Below are 18,099 nucleotides of genomic sequence, written 5' to 3' on the forward strand. Positions count from 1 at the left end.
ACATCAAGGTTCAAACACTTCGTCAGTAGATGAAGGAGTTGAGCGCAGGGGTGAAAAAATCATTTTCAGTGCGAAACGTAAGTAAACTCGCTGGCTGTCCCACATATAATCTTAATATTACAGAATTGTAAATTTGATAGGAACACCTGATTTTGGTTTGAGCCATGTAAGTACTCTACATGGTCAATTAAAGTTCAATTGGGCTGAAAATTACGTGTATAATCGAAGATTTTTTGTCGAATAAAAAAAATCTGCCAACCTTTTTAATTTATTTGAATTATGGATGTAACTAGATTTGATATTCAAATCGCCAGCGAGTATAATTAATTTAGACAGCTAGTTCTCCGAAATTTCAATAAATCGCTGGTCATTTTAACTGGGAGAGTGATACGAAGCACCCGAGCACCTGGTATCATAATTAACCTTTCTCGTCAAAAATGTTTGTTTGCTTAATCGATTCTTTTGATTATTTGAGGACGATTGCCCGATTACCTTTAAAGCAAATTCTAGATTAGATGGATTTTTTTTAATTAATTTATTCATGCTAAGTTTGATGCGTTCCACCTCCTGGTTTAATTTGTTCAATTTACACCCACAGATGACAGCATGAATCAATCACCGATGAGCTAAAACTGATTTTTCCACGAAAAGAAATCCTATAATGCGAGTGACACGCTGCGTATAAAGCGCGTAGCCTGATTCCGATGTCTTCGGTAAAGAGCAGCTTTATTATTATTCATCGGATATTTATAGCATTTCGCAGCCTCACAGAAAAAAAACGCAAGGTAATCACACGGTTGAGGGGGCAACAATAGAACGATGAAATATGTAGGTGCGAAATGCCGGCGCGCAATAATGGGACGTTGGCTGTGCAGTGTTGATGGCACCTCAACCACAATTACAAAAAAAAAAACATCGTCTGAAGGTTTCTTTCGAGCGGGAAATTTGCTTCCGCCAAACCTTGTCATGGAAATATTTCTCTGCCGGTTCCCCGATGGCGCACGCTAAAAGGTTCACCGAGCTTGACTTTTTGCCGTTTACTTGGTCGATTGACGATGGGAGAAAGCATGTTTGCCATGCTTTCAGGAAAAAACCCAGAAGGGAATTAATTTCGATCTTCCTAAAGTGTTAAAAAATCTCGCGCTCAACTGTTGGAGATTTGCAGCTTTTGGAAAAGTTCACACTTGCTAGCAAAATAATTTCATTTCAACAGACAAACATTTTGTTAGAAAATATAAAATGACTTCTTCTGTGAAGTTGAAGTTAGATTTCTATAAAACAACCTCATCATAGTAAAGACACTCATGATTTAATAATATAAAACATTTTGAAAAGATTGTCGGATGAGTATGTTTTGGAAGAACATTACACAGCAAATAATTTTGAAAATTCAACGACGTGTAAAATTAAAGCCCATCGCATCAAATGAATTAACATTCAATTAAATTTGATTGAATTTTACAAGCAAGCACCGTTTAAATTTATTTCGATTTAAAAGAATAGTGAGATCGATTGAATGTTACGTTATTGAAAAACTTCAAGAAAAACTCATGAATGAACATTTACAATAGCTCTTCAATTGGTTCTTCTATAAAAAGTAGGAGACTTCATTTTTTTTGTGAATTTAAACACAATTGCATTCTATGTGACGAAAAAAGACAAGTTACGTCATCGGTTGACCATGTCCAGTTGAGACGGGCCTGAGCAAATACTGTTGCACAGTGTAGTGGTACTACGTGGTACACAGTGTAGTGCCACTACACACAGATGGAAAAATCTTAAAGAATGTTTTAAAATCTCCCAACTTCTATTTTATTTACGCTCCAAGCATCCCATGGCATTTAGCCATTTAACCGGTATATCATAATTGTTTTTAAATTTAGCAAGCGCTGGAAGAGCTCTGTCTTGACTAAACATCATGCTTTCCAGGAGAATTGCTTTAAGATGAAAAGGAAGTGTGAATTCAGAATGTGCAACAAAGTGGAATATTCGGTTGAAAAACTTTTCCATCGCTTTGCGCTCGCTTAGTAAAGAAATATATAGAAATCGGTTCATAAAAGTGAAGACTTATTAATTGACAAAGCTATATAAAATGGGGCATATATTACAATAGATCTAACAAATGGTCGCAGTGATTGGTTTACCCAACAAGAAAAAAAGACAAGTGGGATTATGACATCCGGATTTGATTTTGGGGATATTGACCATCCTATGGGTAGTTCCGAGGCTCCTGGGTGAGCTTCCGAAAAAGTACCATTTTGTTGGACTATCCCAAAAAAAAAGGAAATTTTGGAAAATTTTCTGCATACCTATGACCAAGTGAATAACTTCGGTATTGAGGACCACATCACAAGTCCCAATATTTATTCTGAATTCTGGTATCCGTACGAGCAGAATAGTGATAAAGGCCAATAGGACATACAATGACAATATGGCAGCAAATTGATTTTGTTTTCTTCTCTCAGGCCGATACGGGTTATGGATGCATACGAATTAGAGTGGAAGTGGATGATTTTTCGGTTAGATTTGGAGAAAGAATAAGAATATGGCTTGATGTTCAATTGGTGAATTGCAAATGGTTCTTCGAATCTACATAATTTGGTTTTCGATTGTTTTAGTGTTGCTTATTATACTGCATGGAGTGAGTGATGCTGCGGAAACGGATTTATTATCGATGATGTTAATTGACACGGACTTACAAGATAAAGTGACTTGTTCGGTAGTTTGACAAGAAATGATTATTACCATCATCGGGGGTGAGAATGGGTCATCGCTCTTACTATCATTCTGTATGTTGGATAGCAAAACCGATCAAAAAGGTCTCTTATAATTAGGTTTTCTTGACCTCACATACATTCAATCGGGGAAGGGTCGATTACCACTAGGCCGAAAGGGTTGTCTGGCCGAAAGGGTCGTTTGGCCGAAAGGCTATGCTCTGGATATTATCGAAAGGGTATATGGTATATGGTCGAAAGGGTCATTTGGCCGAAAGGGTTGTTTGACCGAAATGGTCATTTGAAAAGTGAGAAATTAGGAATGAGAAAAGAGACGTCTCACTTCTCATTCTTCATTTTTTTTAACTTTACTGTGAAAAGTAATCCTTATGACCCTTTCGGCCAAATGACCCTTCCGGCCTAATGACCCTTTCGGCCAAATGACCCTTTCGGCCTAATGACCCTTTCGGCCTAATGACCCTTTCGGCCAAACGACCTTTTCGGCCAAATGACTCTTTCGGGCAAAATACCCTTTCGGCATAGTGGCATTCGGCCGAATGGGTTTTGGCGAAACGACCCTTCCCTACCCTTCGAGTAGTTGAAATAGTGACCCATTCTTACACCCATTTGATCCATTGTAACGTACACGCAGAAGAATTTTGTAAGATTAAAACAACTATTTCGTGGGGTGGATGACTCTTACTCCCCTTGTAACTAATTCGATTCTGCTTCTGTTCTATTTTGTCGATGTCATCGTAGTGTCGATAAAATAGTTTCGTAGCATTTTCGAAAGTAAAAACAACTATAAATATTGTTATTTCCTGATGTAATATTTGACAGCGACAGCTGAAGAGCATGATTAAAACAGATATATCCGATAGTTGAGTAAACCATCGCGTATAGTTGATTAAACCCTATTTATGGTTGTATTAATCAAAAATATTGTTATTCATAAATCAATGCAAAAATATTGTTGATTTGAAGCAGAATCAGGTTGATTCTACCACATTTTTTTTCGTGTACAATTAACGAGCCGGTGACAAGCGCAGTGTCATCATCAGCAATAGACATAGCCCGCTGTCATCATTGAAACGCAGTATGAAAAAATATTATAGCCCGGGACATCCTGGCTACCATCGGGCGATGGGCTAAACAATAGGATGTCAATAGCTTGACAATTAACGATTGAAAATTAAAAGGTAAGTTTTTATAGATTGAAGACTGATGATGATTGAAATGGTTGAATTGAACATTGGCGACATTTATATAGTATATAAATTATTAATGATATCCAGAGCATCCAATTGAATTATGAAGGTTAGGAGGGTAGAATTGCTAACTCTCTTAAATAATTTGCCGCTGATCGAGGAATTGCCAGAGTAACCCGAGTAAAGTTGAATAACTTTTTGACAACAAATTCTAATATCCGATAACAGTATCTATTATCTAATAACTAGGGATGCATCGATACTAGTAAATACGAGTAAATACTCGATACTTTTGATTCGATACCAAGTACTTTTGGAATCGATACTTTGATATCCGATACCAAGTAAGTATCGAATTGAAGTACTTGAATCAATCGAGTACCCGATTTAAATTCAACAAACCTTAATAAAATATCGGTATTTTCTTCTAAATAATCTTCTTTGTTTTAGTATTTAATTCTAATAAAAAATACCAAGTATTCATTTTTTGCTGATCAACTGTTTTTTGTGCTAATTGCGGTATATTATTAGTAAAATTCATAACTAAGCTTTATTTTATAGATTTCTTATCATTCACTTAAAATTGATGATCGTGAATGTGGCCTATGCTTAATCCTAAAGTGACCATACGTCTCGTATTATGCGGGGAAGTCCCAGACAGTGAATTCGAGAGACTATGGAGTCTCTAGAAAATCCTAGGAATAGCATTTGAATAACCTTAAGGGTCTGGAGAATGTGGGAATATTGAAAATTAGTTTGATGTACGGAATTAAAAATATGTAAAAATATTCTGAAAAGCTTAGGTCTATGACTATGACCTGAGTTGGAACGCTATGAGTCACTTCACTTCTGAAAATCGGGATATCAGGAAACGTGAAATTTTTGAAGCATCCATAGACCTGCAAAGATCTAAAAAATCTGTAAAATCAAATCAGGAAAACGTTTGAAGCACTTGATACATACGCTATACACAACTACCGCGCAATCACATTGCTGAACGCCGCCTACAAGGTACTCTCCCAAATTTTATGCCGTCGACTAGCACCAATTGCAAGGGAGTTCGTGGGGCAGTACCAGCGGATTTTATGGGCGAACACTCCACCACGGACCAGGTGTTCGCCATTCGCCAAGTACTGCAGAAGTGCCGCGAATACAACGTGCCCACACATCATCTATTCATCGACTTCAAAGCCGCATATGATACAATCGATCGGGACCAGCTATGGCAGCTAATGCACGAACACGGATTTCCGGATAAACTGACACGGTTGATCAAAGCGACGATGGATCGGGTGATGGGCGTAGTTCGAGTTTCAGGGGCATTCTCAAGTCCCTTCAAAACCCGCAGAGGGTTACGGCAAGGTGATGGTCTTTCGTGTCTGCTATTCAACACCGCTTTGGAAGGGGTAATACGAAGAGCAGGGATTAACACGAGTGGTACAATTTTCAATAAGTCCGTCCAGCTATTTGGCTTCGCCGACGACATAGATATTATGGCACGTAACTTTGAGAAGATGGAGGAAGCCTACATCAGACTGAAGAGGAAAGCCAAGCGAATCGGACTAGTCATCAACACGTCGAAGACGAAGTACATGATAGGAAGAGGTTCAAGAGAAGATAATGTGAGCCACCCACCGCGAGTTGGCATCGGTGGTGACGAAATCGAGGTGGTAGAAGAATTTGTGTACTTGGGCTCACTGGTGACTGCCGAAAATGATACCAGCAGAGAAATTCGGAGGCGTATAGTGGCTGGAAATCGTACATACTTTGGACTCCGCAAGACACTCCGATCGAATAGAGTTCGCCGCCGTACCAAACTGACTATCTACAAAACGCTCATTAGACCGGTAGTCCGCTACGGACACGAGATGGTGCTGCGTACCATCTATGGTGGGGTGCAGATGGCGGACGGTACGTGGATGAGGCGAATGAACCACGAGTTTTTTTTTTTTTTTTTAATCTTTATTAAAGTGATGTTTAAGATGATACAAAGTTCATCACTAAAAAACCACGAGTTGCATCAGCTGCTGGGAGAACCATCCATCGTTCACACCGCGAAAATCGGACGACTGCGGTGGGCCGGGCACGTAGCCAGAATGTCGGACAATAACCCGGTGAAAATGGTTCCGACGGGTACAAGAAGGCGAGGTGCGCAGCGGGCAAGGTGGATCGATCAGGTGGAAGATGACTTGCGGACCCTCCGTAGACTGCGTGGTTGGCGACGTGTAGCCATGGACCGAGCCGAATGGAGAAGACTCTTATATACCGCACAGGCCACTTCGGCCTTAGTCTGAATAAATAAATAAAATAACATACGCTCAGACCACCGGCGCCGCAAACCGCACTGCACGAGATCAATATTTCAAAACATTTCTTTTAAAAATATTAAGAAATTTCAAAGTAATTGTTTCTAAGAAATGGAGTAGTTGGCGTCATACTGGGTGTTGAAGCTTGATGGCACGCAAAACTTTTTTGAAACGATTTGGTTCAATTTTGAATAAATTATTATTAATAATAAAATAACTACTCATAACAATGTTGATCAATAAATACAGCTTTCAAAATAAATAATGCATAAAGTGTCTCGGATTGATCCAAGAAATAACTGGTCACTTTACTCAATCCTATATTGGTTTTGAAATTTCCTTAAACTCGATAGCCAATGACTCAATTATCTGTGGTAATCTCGGCTTTGAACATATATTTACAGCTGTGTTACGAAAATCCCATCCCATGGAAAAAGCATCAAAGAGATTCGCATCTTAAGGAACATGTGTTGTAAAAATACGGAAAAATGCATTTAATGGTCAAAAGATGCAAGTGATTTACATATTGAATGTTTCACGTGAAATAAAGTTTACCAGCTTTTAATACACTCTCGGGAAAAGTGAAATAAAGTATCACAGAACAAATAGTAATGAAATATGATTAATTCTTTAGTGTTCCGGTCAACATAAATAACTACTTGACAGTGACAAAACAATCGTTTTCGAATTTTACTCCACTAGGGTGTCCCAAAAAAAAATCGATGTTCGAAAAATCATGGTGCTCAACCCTGAAATGAAAGATATACCTGTCTGGATATTTTTTGTAGAACAAACCGACTTTCTAAAAAATCTTTTTGAATATTTCTTTATTTCTTTATTTATTATTACATTCAACTGACCAATTTGGTCTTATTGAACTATTAAAACTATAATACAATCACCGGTACACTATACATTAAAACTAGAATTAACATAATTACATTAAATAGTAGAGATTCACAAAATACATCACACATTCTTAACTGTTATACGGAACTACATAAAACAAAATTTCATCAAAGTTGCTCCAATTTGTTTTTTCATGTTCATTAATTAGGCTTCCATGTTGCGTTGAAATGGATTATAAATTCTCGAAACTTCACTCTTTCTGGCCAAGTACTTCGTGTCAGCGCTAAAGTTTTTAAATCGGTACTTAACACTATCTTGAATGACACGTAGTCCAAAGTATTAATGTCTTTCCATTTCGGCACTAGTTTTACAACATTTTTGCAGATTGATAGCGGCGCACATAGAGATCGTGACACCATTGTTCTTATATCGTTCTCAGTCACACTCTTGTCGATATTTGTCAAACATAACGTAAACTGTTCACTTTCTTCCGTTTGCACTGATGAGCAGTAATCATTCTCATTCCTCAGTTCTTGATGAGTTGGTGAGGAAACAGGTGTTGAGTGACGGTGTGGGGTGATCCAATCGGGTTTCCGAACTACTTCTCCAAGTGTATGGACAATATCAGCTACCGTTTTTTTCAGGTCTTCAATTTCTTCCTTCATAGTGCGGGATGTAGATGGATCGGTGCTAGTGGTGGCATCAACATTTGTACGATCTCGCATTTTGCAAAAAAGACACATGCACGCATCGCAGATCCATACAATATTGGCTGACAAGGCACATATTTGAGCTTCATTCACACCAACACAACTGGCATGAAACGTTTTGGCGCATCTCCCTTCGCACACTGTGAACAATTCGTGATCCATTTTGATGACGAAAGAGCACTTCTCGCAAATCTTTTCCATTTTATCACACAATTGCGGTAATAAAATCAATACTTTTTTCTAATTTTTGAGCACGAAAGGCACTTTTCAGGTGAATTTGTTTAAAATCTAGAGAAATGAACAATATCGTTCAAACAGACACAAGTTTCATAATTTATACGTTATGTTTACTTCTAAAAACTCTAATAAATTGACGAACGAAGCAGAATGCCAAGCGATTGTTAGCGATTAGCGATTCAATGAAAAATACACTTTTTTTGAAAGATTTTCGAAGTTATTTCATCCTAAAACAAAAAATATTTTTTCTCGTTCGGATGACATACTGACATACTACACGGAGCTATTTATAAGGAGTATTTTCATAAAAAATATCCAAGAAATGTTGTTCTGGGGCTGAGATATTGCAGTTTTAGTAATAGTCAAAAAGTGTACAAATTCGGTACTTTTTTTACATGTTATAATTTCATCAAGATTGCACCAATATTTTAATTTGAATTAAAAACAATTCAAAAGCAAATAAATGGGAATATTTTCTAGGTAACATAGCTTTACTTTCCGGTTACCTGAATTACAGGATTTTATCGGAGTATATGGATGGAGCCAGTTATAAAATAATATCACACCCAGCAGTTAATATGTAGCAATATACAAGTAATCAAGTTTACTATGATCTCTTTATTAGTTTTGATTCAATCATAGCATGCTTTTCACGGCATACAAAAAACAAGGCAGGCTCAGCATGTATGTAAACATTCAGTTTGATCGTAAACATGTGTCGTCACTTCTATCTTCGCACAAGCTCTACTGAGACGATGCTCTACGGTCTCAGCATGCTTACTTTTGTACTCTAACGTCGAACGTCTAAGCGTCACTCTAGAAGTGTCATTTTTCCATTTTTACTTTACGTTTATTGCGTTTTTTTTTTTCAATATCTCATGTGAACTCATGGAAAAGCTGTCGAACTGCTACGACGAAAAAAACTGTTTGACTGTCATATGACATATCAAAAGCATCACGGTATACAGACAACAAGGTAGGCTCGTAAGAAAAGTGACTCGTCAAGAGTGACGCATATTTTAACGCCACGTGTTAGAGTACAAAAGTAAGCATGCTGAGACCGTAGAGCATCGTCTCAGTTCAGCTTGTGCGAATATGTTTAGTATTAATTTAGAGTTCTCTCATAATTCAGTTTCAATTAATCACTCTTACCGTACTACTATCAATTAGATTATTAAGCTTAACAAATGTTCACTTTAGATGAAGCAATAGTTACACTAGACAGTGGCGTAGCCACGGGGGTGGTTTTGGACATAACCCCCCCCCCCCCCAGAGACAACATTTTTAGGAGAAAAAAAAATTCAAACCTTCTCGAAATTAAAAAATGTTCAGAACTTTTTCCGTATCGTACATCAATCAGATTTTAATTACAATTTGTCTAGAATTTATTATAAGCATTTTAAAATGATCTTCCAATGCTGCGCTGTAGGATCTATCAAAGTTAACAGCGTCGTGTGTCTTCTTATTTTTACTTGGATTCGTCTATAGATTTGAAAGCATCGAAGTTGAATTTATATGCGCCACAACGGAGAGCCACTATAATATTAATCAAAGCAATCGTGGTAATTCGCCGTCAGTCAAATACATGTGGTGAACCATCGCAGGCAAGAGTGATAGTTTTCCAGGAAACCCTGCTTTCCTATAGACAAATCCAAGTAAAAATAAGAAGAAGTCACACGACGGTACTTTGACAGATCCTACACAGATAAAAAAATCCACTGAAATTTACGCTAACAATCATGCACATAAATGGAACATCATTATTAGCGTAATTCAACACGGACTATGGCCTAAATGTATACAATATTTGACGTGAACTATCTATATTACATGCAAGTTGTACGCAATCTTGTTAGGAAGAGGACCATTTCAGCGAAGAATAGTGTAAATCTCCGCATGACAAATTTTATGCGTTGTTTACTTTTCATTATTATTTTCTGTGTACAGCACAGCATTAGAAGATAATTTTAAAATGCTTATAATAAATTCGAGACAAATTGTAAATTAAATCTGAGTGATGTGCTATACGGAAAAAGTTCTGAAGTACATATTGGGAAGCTTATCTATTTTTTTTTGTTAATTTTTCAAAAATGATTATCCTATGCTGTGCTGTTGAATCTATCAAAGTTAACACCGTCATGTGTCTTCTACTTATTTTTACTTGGATTCGTCCATTCGTCTATTCCCAAAATAAGCTCCACAGCTTAGACTTGAAGATTTAATTTAGATATTTAAAATGTTTAATTAAATCTCCTATGTAATTTTTATAAGAACGATAACATTTAAAATAACAAAACATATGTACAAATCAGTATTCAATTTTACGAGGTGAACCGGCCCAGAGCCGAAAACCTCACTAATAAAAATAATAATATTAAGTATTCAATTTGAAAAATCTGTAATCTGTATCAAGTTTGTATTGACACTTAAAAAGCTGAAAAATACAGATAAATCTGTAAATATGACAGCCCTGGTAATAAGCAATAACCAAATACAGGCAACATTCCGTAAGCACAGACCACTATAGGATTTCGGGCGGTCATTAATCGAAAATGTCATGTCTTCCGAATTATTTTAAAATATTTTCTCTCCATTGTCAATACTCTAATTAAGAGAAATTCTGAATTTGAAGTCTCTAGGTGCACTAGTTCCAAAGATATAAGGTGGCAAAGTCAGAAATGGGTAAAAAAGTTAGCAAATTTTCTGAAAAAATATTTTATTTTCAACTATTTATTGAAATATTTTTAAATGTTTTTCTTCAATGTTAATACATCATTACAAAGGTTATTGTATAAGCTTTTTAAATGGTGTGCAAAAACTAATGGTTACACTGTGAAAAAAATTGAAAAAATGCGGAAGCAATATTTTTTTCCAAAAACGACGCTATTTTCAACTTTGATAGTGAAGAACTTTTTTTCCTCAGGAATCCCTGGGTTCTTTATGATACACATCAAGGACAAAGCTTCGAATAAAATGTCCTGAAAGAATTTCTTGCCAGTATTTGCAATTAACAGAGTTAAGTCACTCTGATTTTTTTTTCATTTGTTTTTTACCGTGTTTTGCCTCTCTCGTACTCCAAGGTTAATGCTCATTCCAAAACGAATGTTTGATAGAAGGCCCGGAGACCCCTAGTGGTATATATCAACTAACTCAGCGCGAAGAATTGAGGTGAGGTCTGTATGTGTGTGGAGGCGCGGCTGAATGTATGTGCGCAAAGAACGCAATCGCCATTTAGACACTTATTTGTGTCCGATTTTCTCGCAACAAGTTTCATTCGACGGGAAATCTAGTCCCATCGTTTCCTATTGAAAATGGGTCAGACTGAACTATGCGCTCAAAGGGTATGGTCAAAATACATTTATTGGTAATAACTTCGACTTTATTTATAACCATTTGAGCTCATTTAATTAACTTTTCAAAGGAGTAATGAATAAAACCCCAATGCAATGCAGCACAACGGTAACGGAAGGATTTAACAGTTCGCTCATATATTTCCTGTCAAATTTTACCGTTTCCGTCGCCATTCCGCTGAAATGCGTTTGGGGCTTGAGTGGTTTGAGTCATTCTCTAAACCTAATTTTCTGAGCTATTCATTAGCTACTGATGGAGAACTAAATATGAGATTTCATAATATGTAAATATTTATAAATCTCCTGGAATCAATAATTCCCGACATGTTTATTGCAAAAGTAAAGACGAACAATATCTTAGTTAGAACGGAGCGTATGGAAATTCCTGCTAGTGTTCATGAATGTCTGGCTAATGGTAGGGAAATATTTATTCACTCATCTACACTTTGAGGTTCACTGGCTGAACAACCAGCGGAAAGTCAATATAAACAGTTGAAGAAATTTAGAACTCATAATGCAAGAAAATGATCAAGAGAGGCAAATGTTGACATTTTCCTTCGTGCCTTACATGAATCAGATCCATTTTAAGCTCGATTTGGATAACGAGGAGACGTTGGAAAAAATTTTTCACTTAGTTATTCTTATGCCATGCGTAATTTTGTAATATTTGAAGATTTTCAAAAGTTCTTTATCTTCTAATACTTTAGATGAATTTATCTCATCTTCCATCGTTGATGGAATTGAAGAAAATATCATTGAAGACCTAAACCTTGACACAGAAAAAGAATGATGCTGTATATAACTTGTAGAAATCATGAAAACAAATCAAAAGTAATTCAAATAGTGTTGTTATTTAAATTAAAAGAATTTTGCTTTTCGGAAGAATGGAGCATTCTTACATTCCACAATGAATGTCCAAAATTTATTAGAATATATTAATCTCATTTTTTGAATAACTTGTACACGTAAAAATGTCATGGGATTGCGATTTCTAATTTGCTAATACCCTTTTTCAAAAGTTATTTTCAATTCTGATTATTTGATTAACATTTAATGCTTTATGATCCTTCAGATCCTAGTACTTTGTCAAACAAATTGTTCTAAATACAAATTGTGAGGCATGAGAGTGAGAACAAAAAATATCACGGAATGTCATGAAATTAATGTCATTTAACATGATCGCCGCCATAATGTCCATAAATTGCTGAACTTAGTTTTTGTACAGCCCCCTTCCTTCTCCTTAAGAAAACGCACGAAATTTCAACTTCCCAAATAGGTTTGCTTTGTCACGTTAATCGAACCTATGAAAAAAATAATTACGTAATTCATAGACGATCCCCAAAGGGGGGGGGGGGTGGAAATTGTATATTCATGCTATTTCGACCATACACAGCTAAAACTAAGTGGAAAATCACTTTAAAAGTCCAATTTTATTTTTGACCGCTCGCTTGTATGGGGATCCCCCATAGTGCAGACTCATGCTGAGGGTGGCTGGGTTCGGTAATTTTCGGTTTGGAAATTGTTTCGGCTACCCTGAGCATAAAAGTATCATCATGTTAGCCTCATGATATACGAATGCAAAAATGGTAACTTGCTTAGAAACCTCGCAGTAAATAACTGTGGAAGTGCTTAGAAAACACTAAGCTGCGAGGAGGCAATGTCCCAGGGGGAATGTTATGCCGATAAGAAGAAGAAGAAACATCTAGTGTAGGCAGTCAAAATTATTAAACATTTCTGCTAATCTCGATACCAGTGAAGTGACAAAACTGACAGTCGTATAAAAATTAATCTAGCATTTCTGCTTCAAACGCTGTTAACTATGAGAATCCGATCCCGATTCTTTTTTTACACGGGGGATGCGTTCCGTGTAAAAAAAGTTTTCAGTTCAAAATTTGAAAATCCGTGTAAAAAAAGTTTCATGATTTCTCGACAAATCATGCAAAATGGAGCAACTTTGCAAAATTTTTGTATGGGATTTTTTTTACACGGCCGTGTAAAAAAAATCCGTGTAAAAACGGAATCGGGTGTATACAAAAGGTATGTAGGAAAATGTGCTAATGCTAGTAAATCCATTTCATCAAAAAGATATTGTTTTTAGTATGTTGCAGAGCTTCATCATCTTATATTTTTAAATCGATACTACTCCTTCAGTTGCTCACTTTTGACTGTGTTCGAATATCAAGGTAAGCGAAAAGTTATAACACGCCACAATCGTAAGTAAATATAAAGTTAATGATAGTTTTTATATAAATATACTAGCTTTATGTACCCGGCCTTGCTCGGAATTGCCAGTTTGATTCGCAGTTTTTTTTTCACAATCGGAAAATGAATAAACCAATTGGTCAACAGGATAATTGCGTTATCTTATCGATACTTCATCATTTGATCAAAAGAAGGCAGATTTCATTTGAAAACATTGACTGATTTTGGAAAAGGGAGCGAACCCATAATCGCCATATTCCGGGCAAACGTCTATTTCTAAAGAAGGACAAACATCCACCGATGCCTTATTCCGAGCAAACGTCTATTTTAAAGAAGGGATCACATTCACCATCCAGAAGGAAACACATTAATCATTGCTTTTTACGTTGGGCAAACCATGATTTCGATAAATGGTTGAATTGATCGATAACTAAACAATACAATAATGGGTTCAGAAGTTAGGCTGGAGCACACACACAAACATACAAACATTGAGTTTTATATATCTCGGCAACTTATTCAAAACGACGTATGTGATTTTGTAAACAAAGATGCATACGTCGATTTGTCAAATATGATGACACTCCCACGCAAACCAATACAACGAACATGTAGCCGAAACCTCCCCCTACCTGTATGTGGCGATAGTTTGCGTGGGAGTGCTATCAGATTGCAGAAATCAACGTTTAAATTTTTGTTTACAAAATCACATACGTCACATACGTTGAATAAGTATCCGAGATATATAGATAGCTAATAGCTATATGTATCCGGCTTTGCTAGGGACTGAAAAGTAAATTATAGAATTAAAATGTCCAATGCTGTAGCACGAAACCCACAGAGGTAGATCTACCGCTCATAGAATTGAACCTTTGTATCAATATATTTTTATATCTTTGTTTGGCCCTACCTTTTCAATAAACATCTTCCAAAAATAGAGAATAAGTGTACCAAATCTGGTTGGAATTTATCCTGGGAGTTACACTGAATTGCTCATTTTTAAAGACAACCCTTCCCCCATAACTTTCCCTTTTCCAAAATGACCTCCCACCTTCTTTGTTATCTTCTCCTTAGAATAGAAAATGTGTACCAAATTTGGCTGAAATTGGTCCTGGGAGTTGGGTGTTACACTGAATTGCTCTTTTTCTAAAGACAACCCTTCCCCTTACCCTCCCTTTTCCCAATGATCATCCCACCCCCTTGTTATTTTCTCCTTAGGATAGAGAATGTGTGTACCAAATTTGGATGAAAGCGGTCCAGGGGTTCAAAAGAAACACTGAATTGTCTGTTTTCTGAACAATACCTCCCCCCCAGACCCTCCCTCTTTCCCAAATTACACTTCCATGTGATCGACTCCTCTTAGTGAATATGTTTACAATATTTGGTTGATATGGGTACTGGGAGTTGGGAGTAACACTGAATTGCTCGTTTTATAAAGACAACCCTCCCCCCAAACCTCCCTCTTTTTACAATGACCGCCCCACCCCCATTTGTTATCTTTTCTTTAGGGTAGAGAATGTGTGTATCAAATTTGGTTGAAATCGGTGCAGGGGTTCAGAATTTACTCTAAATTACCCGTTTTCTGAACAATACCCCTCCCTCCAGACCCCTCCCCCTTTCCCAAAATCTCTCATATGATTGTTTCCTTATAGTGAATATGTGTACAAAATTTGGTTGAAATCGGTCCTGGGAGATGAAAGTTACACATAATTGTTCGTTTTCTAAACAAAACCCCTCCCCCTTTCCTAAATGACCCTCCCACCCCCTTTGTTAACTTCCCCTGAGGATAGAGAACGTGTGTACCAAATTTGGTTGAATTCGGCCAAGTGGTTCAGAAGTAGTTAGCGAACATACATACATAGATTGATTTTTATATATATAGATAGAAGATAGAAGATTATATAATTTTTTTTTAACTATAGAATGTATCAAAATATTCTCATTCTCGCATAAGAGCCAGAATATGATGTCTACGAATCAGTAAGAACCTGGCAGAAAATATATTGATTTCACGGAATCACAAATTCTTCATTTCAATGTTTATTAGGATACACTTCTTTAGTATCCTGTTTCATAAAAATTTCAATTTCAAATCTAGGATTGACATGTTTCAAATTCAAATGAATTGTGCTTTTACTCCCTAGGGTCGAGTACCACCGGAGATATCATCCGTTCGTGCATTGAGATGTTCTAATTCCCTATGTAAACAACATCCGGACTAACGATACATGTCAGGACGCCATAAGCAATAACACCTTCCAATCAGACTAGCGTGAAACGAGCACCCAAAGACCACAAACATATCGTCGTCGTGGGTGTCGTCGTCGCCATGCCGTCGTCGTTGGAAAAGGGACACCTTTGCCGCCACACTTATCCCACTCGGTGCAAAGAAAAACAATTTAAATATTTACTCAGGATCCAATTCACTTCAAGATGGTGTTTAAACACCAAACGAACAAAGTACGAATCTAGGGTAAGCGTATCAGTTGAGATGTGTCGGATATTTGTGCAAATGACATTTTTTCGGATAACAAATGAATTTTCTTCACATATATTCAAATATCTTACAAAGCGTAACACTTTTTTCAACATTTCAGTGTAACCGTTCCCAAATAATATCAACCTTCAGCTACGGTTGTTTCATCTATTGATATGTTATCCATTTATACGTTGGTGCTTCATCCATAATTGTTACATCTCTCCTGTACATTCGATTGAGGAAGGGTACGACACATACCTGCAGCGCACGCCAGCATAAACGAGACACATAAAATTATCGCCTTCATGTCGAGTTTCGTCGCTTTTCTTCGATGTCTGTTGATTTAAATATCTCTTCCTACAGACTGGAATCACTTTTTTTTTGCTGCTACTCCGATGCTTGGCGATTCCTCCCCGTGACACTGAATTGACACTTTTATTCCTCGGTCAGGATCGAATATCCAAAGCAATCCGCACTTTCGAATCCTTGCGTTTAAAATTCACACCAATTAAAAAACAGTTAGCGAATGATTTGAAAAAAGTTCAACCAAGTACCTTTCTACAATCAGAAGACACTTTGGGAGCTTTTCTTAAAATCATCGAAAAATTCTCTCAATCACTGAAACTAAAATCCACTAATTGGCAACCAACGTTGCTATAATTTCTTCAAACATGCAACAACAAATAAGACTATTGAACCCACTATTCACAGAAAAACAAAAAAAAACGAATACCAGCTGCAGCAGCTAAACCAAATCCAACATATTTCTTCGAGCGATCTTGCACAACTGATCGACGACCCGGGCCGCCAGTGACGATCAGCTCTTCCTCCCGATGGACCCGGGCAGGCCGTGCGAAACGATCCTACGGGAACCGTCCACCGTGTGCCATGTGATCGGCCGTCTCGCTTCCACCTTGCCAACAAGGAATGCACACACTCACACAGCGATATCCACAGGTGCCCGCAGGCAGGCCAAGTACCATACGATCGGCGACGAGCTTCCTCAGTCCGTTCGCCTGCCGCACATTCCACCGAGCATAATCTTGCACCGGAGATCTTCTTTCTTTCCAAACACCGCATGCAAGAGCCAGTTCCAAGCACCACCACCACGCACCTATTCCCGCAACCTCAAACGGGGCGCGATCGCCGAGCTTTCTTTCGCGCCATGCTGGTGGCTTCTTCTTTGTCCCACGAAGAAGTTCACCATCCAGAGCGGTGGTGTTGAATCGTTCGATTCTATCGTACTTTCGCGTGAAGCGATTCCACGGACGAGCGACGAACCGGCGACGCTGGGAGATGATCGCGGCCGATAGAGTACTCATCCACACGGGTTGTGTGTCGCTGGCTGCTTTCCTGGGCCGTTTATCCAGTCGATCGGGTACTTACCAGCCGGGGTAAAAGCCCATGAGATTTATCCTTATGCGCTTGCTTTAAGCGTATGTACATACCTACATGAACGTATGAAGTTTAAACGATGACGACTACCGCGCTGGACGCCACCGTCTTCGCCGGGCTGATGCATGCATGAGGACGAGCATTAGATTGGCTTTATTGAAGTACAGAATATTGCTCGAACCAAAAAGATTGTAACGCAGGGTGTGATGTAATACTGAAATGAATTGACCATTTGAGCACAACGATGTCAGTAATTAAAATTATTGAAAATATAATTCCAGAATAAGAAATACGTTTGTTCTCCCTCCTGGAGCATAAATCTATCTATTTTGGAACTTAAAATAAACGAAAAGCATTCTGAAACAACCGATAGAATTTAGAAGAGTATACCTAGATACCTGGTCAGCTACAGCGTCGATATACCAATGCTTGGCGCATTGTAGAGCTCAATAATCGTCGGTCTTGGGCGATGTTTCTCCAGTTTCCCCGAATGTTTAGGGTCCCAGGTCCGTGTGCAGCCAGCGTGTTGGTGGCCTTCCACGAAGTCGCTGGCCTCTATCTGGTTATCTGATGAATATTGTTTTCGCGAATCTTTTTTCCGACATTCACACTAAGTGACCAGCCCACCGAAATCTGTCGTATTTTATAC

The 18,099-nt window shown here is 37.7% G+C and overlaps 1 protein-coding gene across 4 annotated transcripts in view; it reads right to left on the minus strand.

The window, feature by feature from the left end:
* Positions 1-16,914, minus strand: part of LOC134227016 (histone H3.v1-like) — a 110,562-nt gene extending 93,648 nt beyond the window's left edge. For 2 of the 4 annotated variants that reach the window (XM_062708199.1, XM_062708202.1), the window contains exons 1-2: positions 16,789-16,914; positions 16,314-16,540 (exon numbers count right to left, since the gene is read on the minus strand). In XM_062708199.1, coding sequence (XP_062564183.1) covers positions 16,314-16,362 — 49 coding nt within the window. In that variant the 5' untranslated portion in view covers positions 16,363-16,540; positions 16,789-16,914. The other 2 variants (XM_062708200.1, XM_062708201.1) reach the window with 2 other exon arrangements.
* Positions 16,915-18,099: the final 1,185 nt, after the last annotated feature.

The sequence above is a fragment of the Armigeres subalbatus genome, chromosome 3, assembly GCF_024139115.2.
Source record: "Armigeres subalbatus isolate Guangzhou_Male chromosome 3, GZ_Asu_2, whole genome shotgun sequence".
NCBI lineage: Eukaryota > Metazoa > Arthropoda > Insecta > Diptera > Culicidae > Armigeres > Armigeres subalbatus.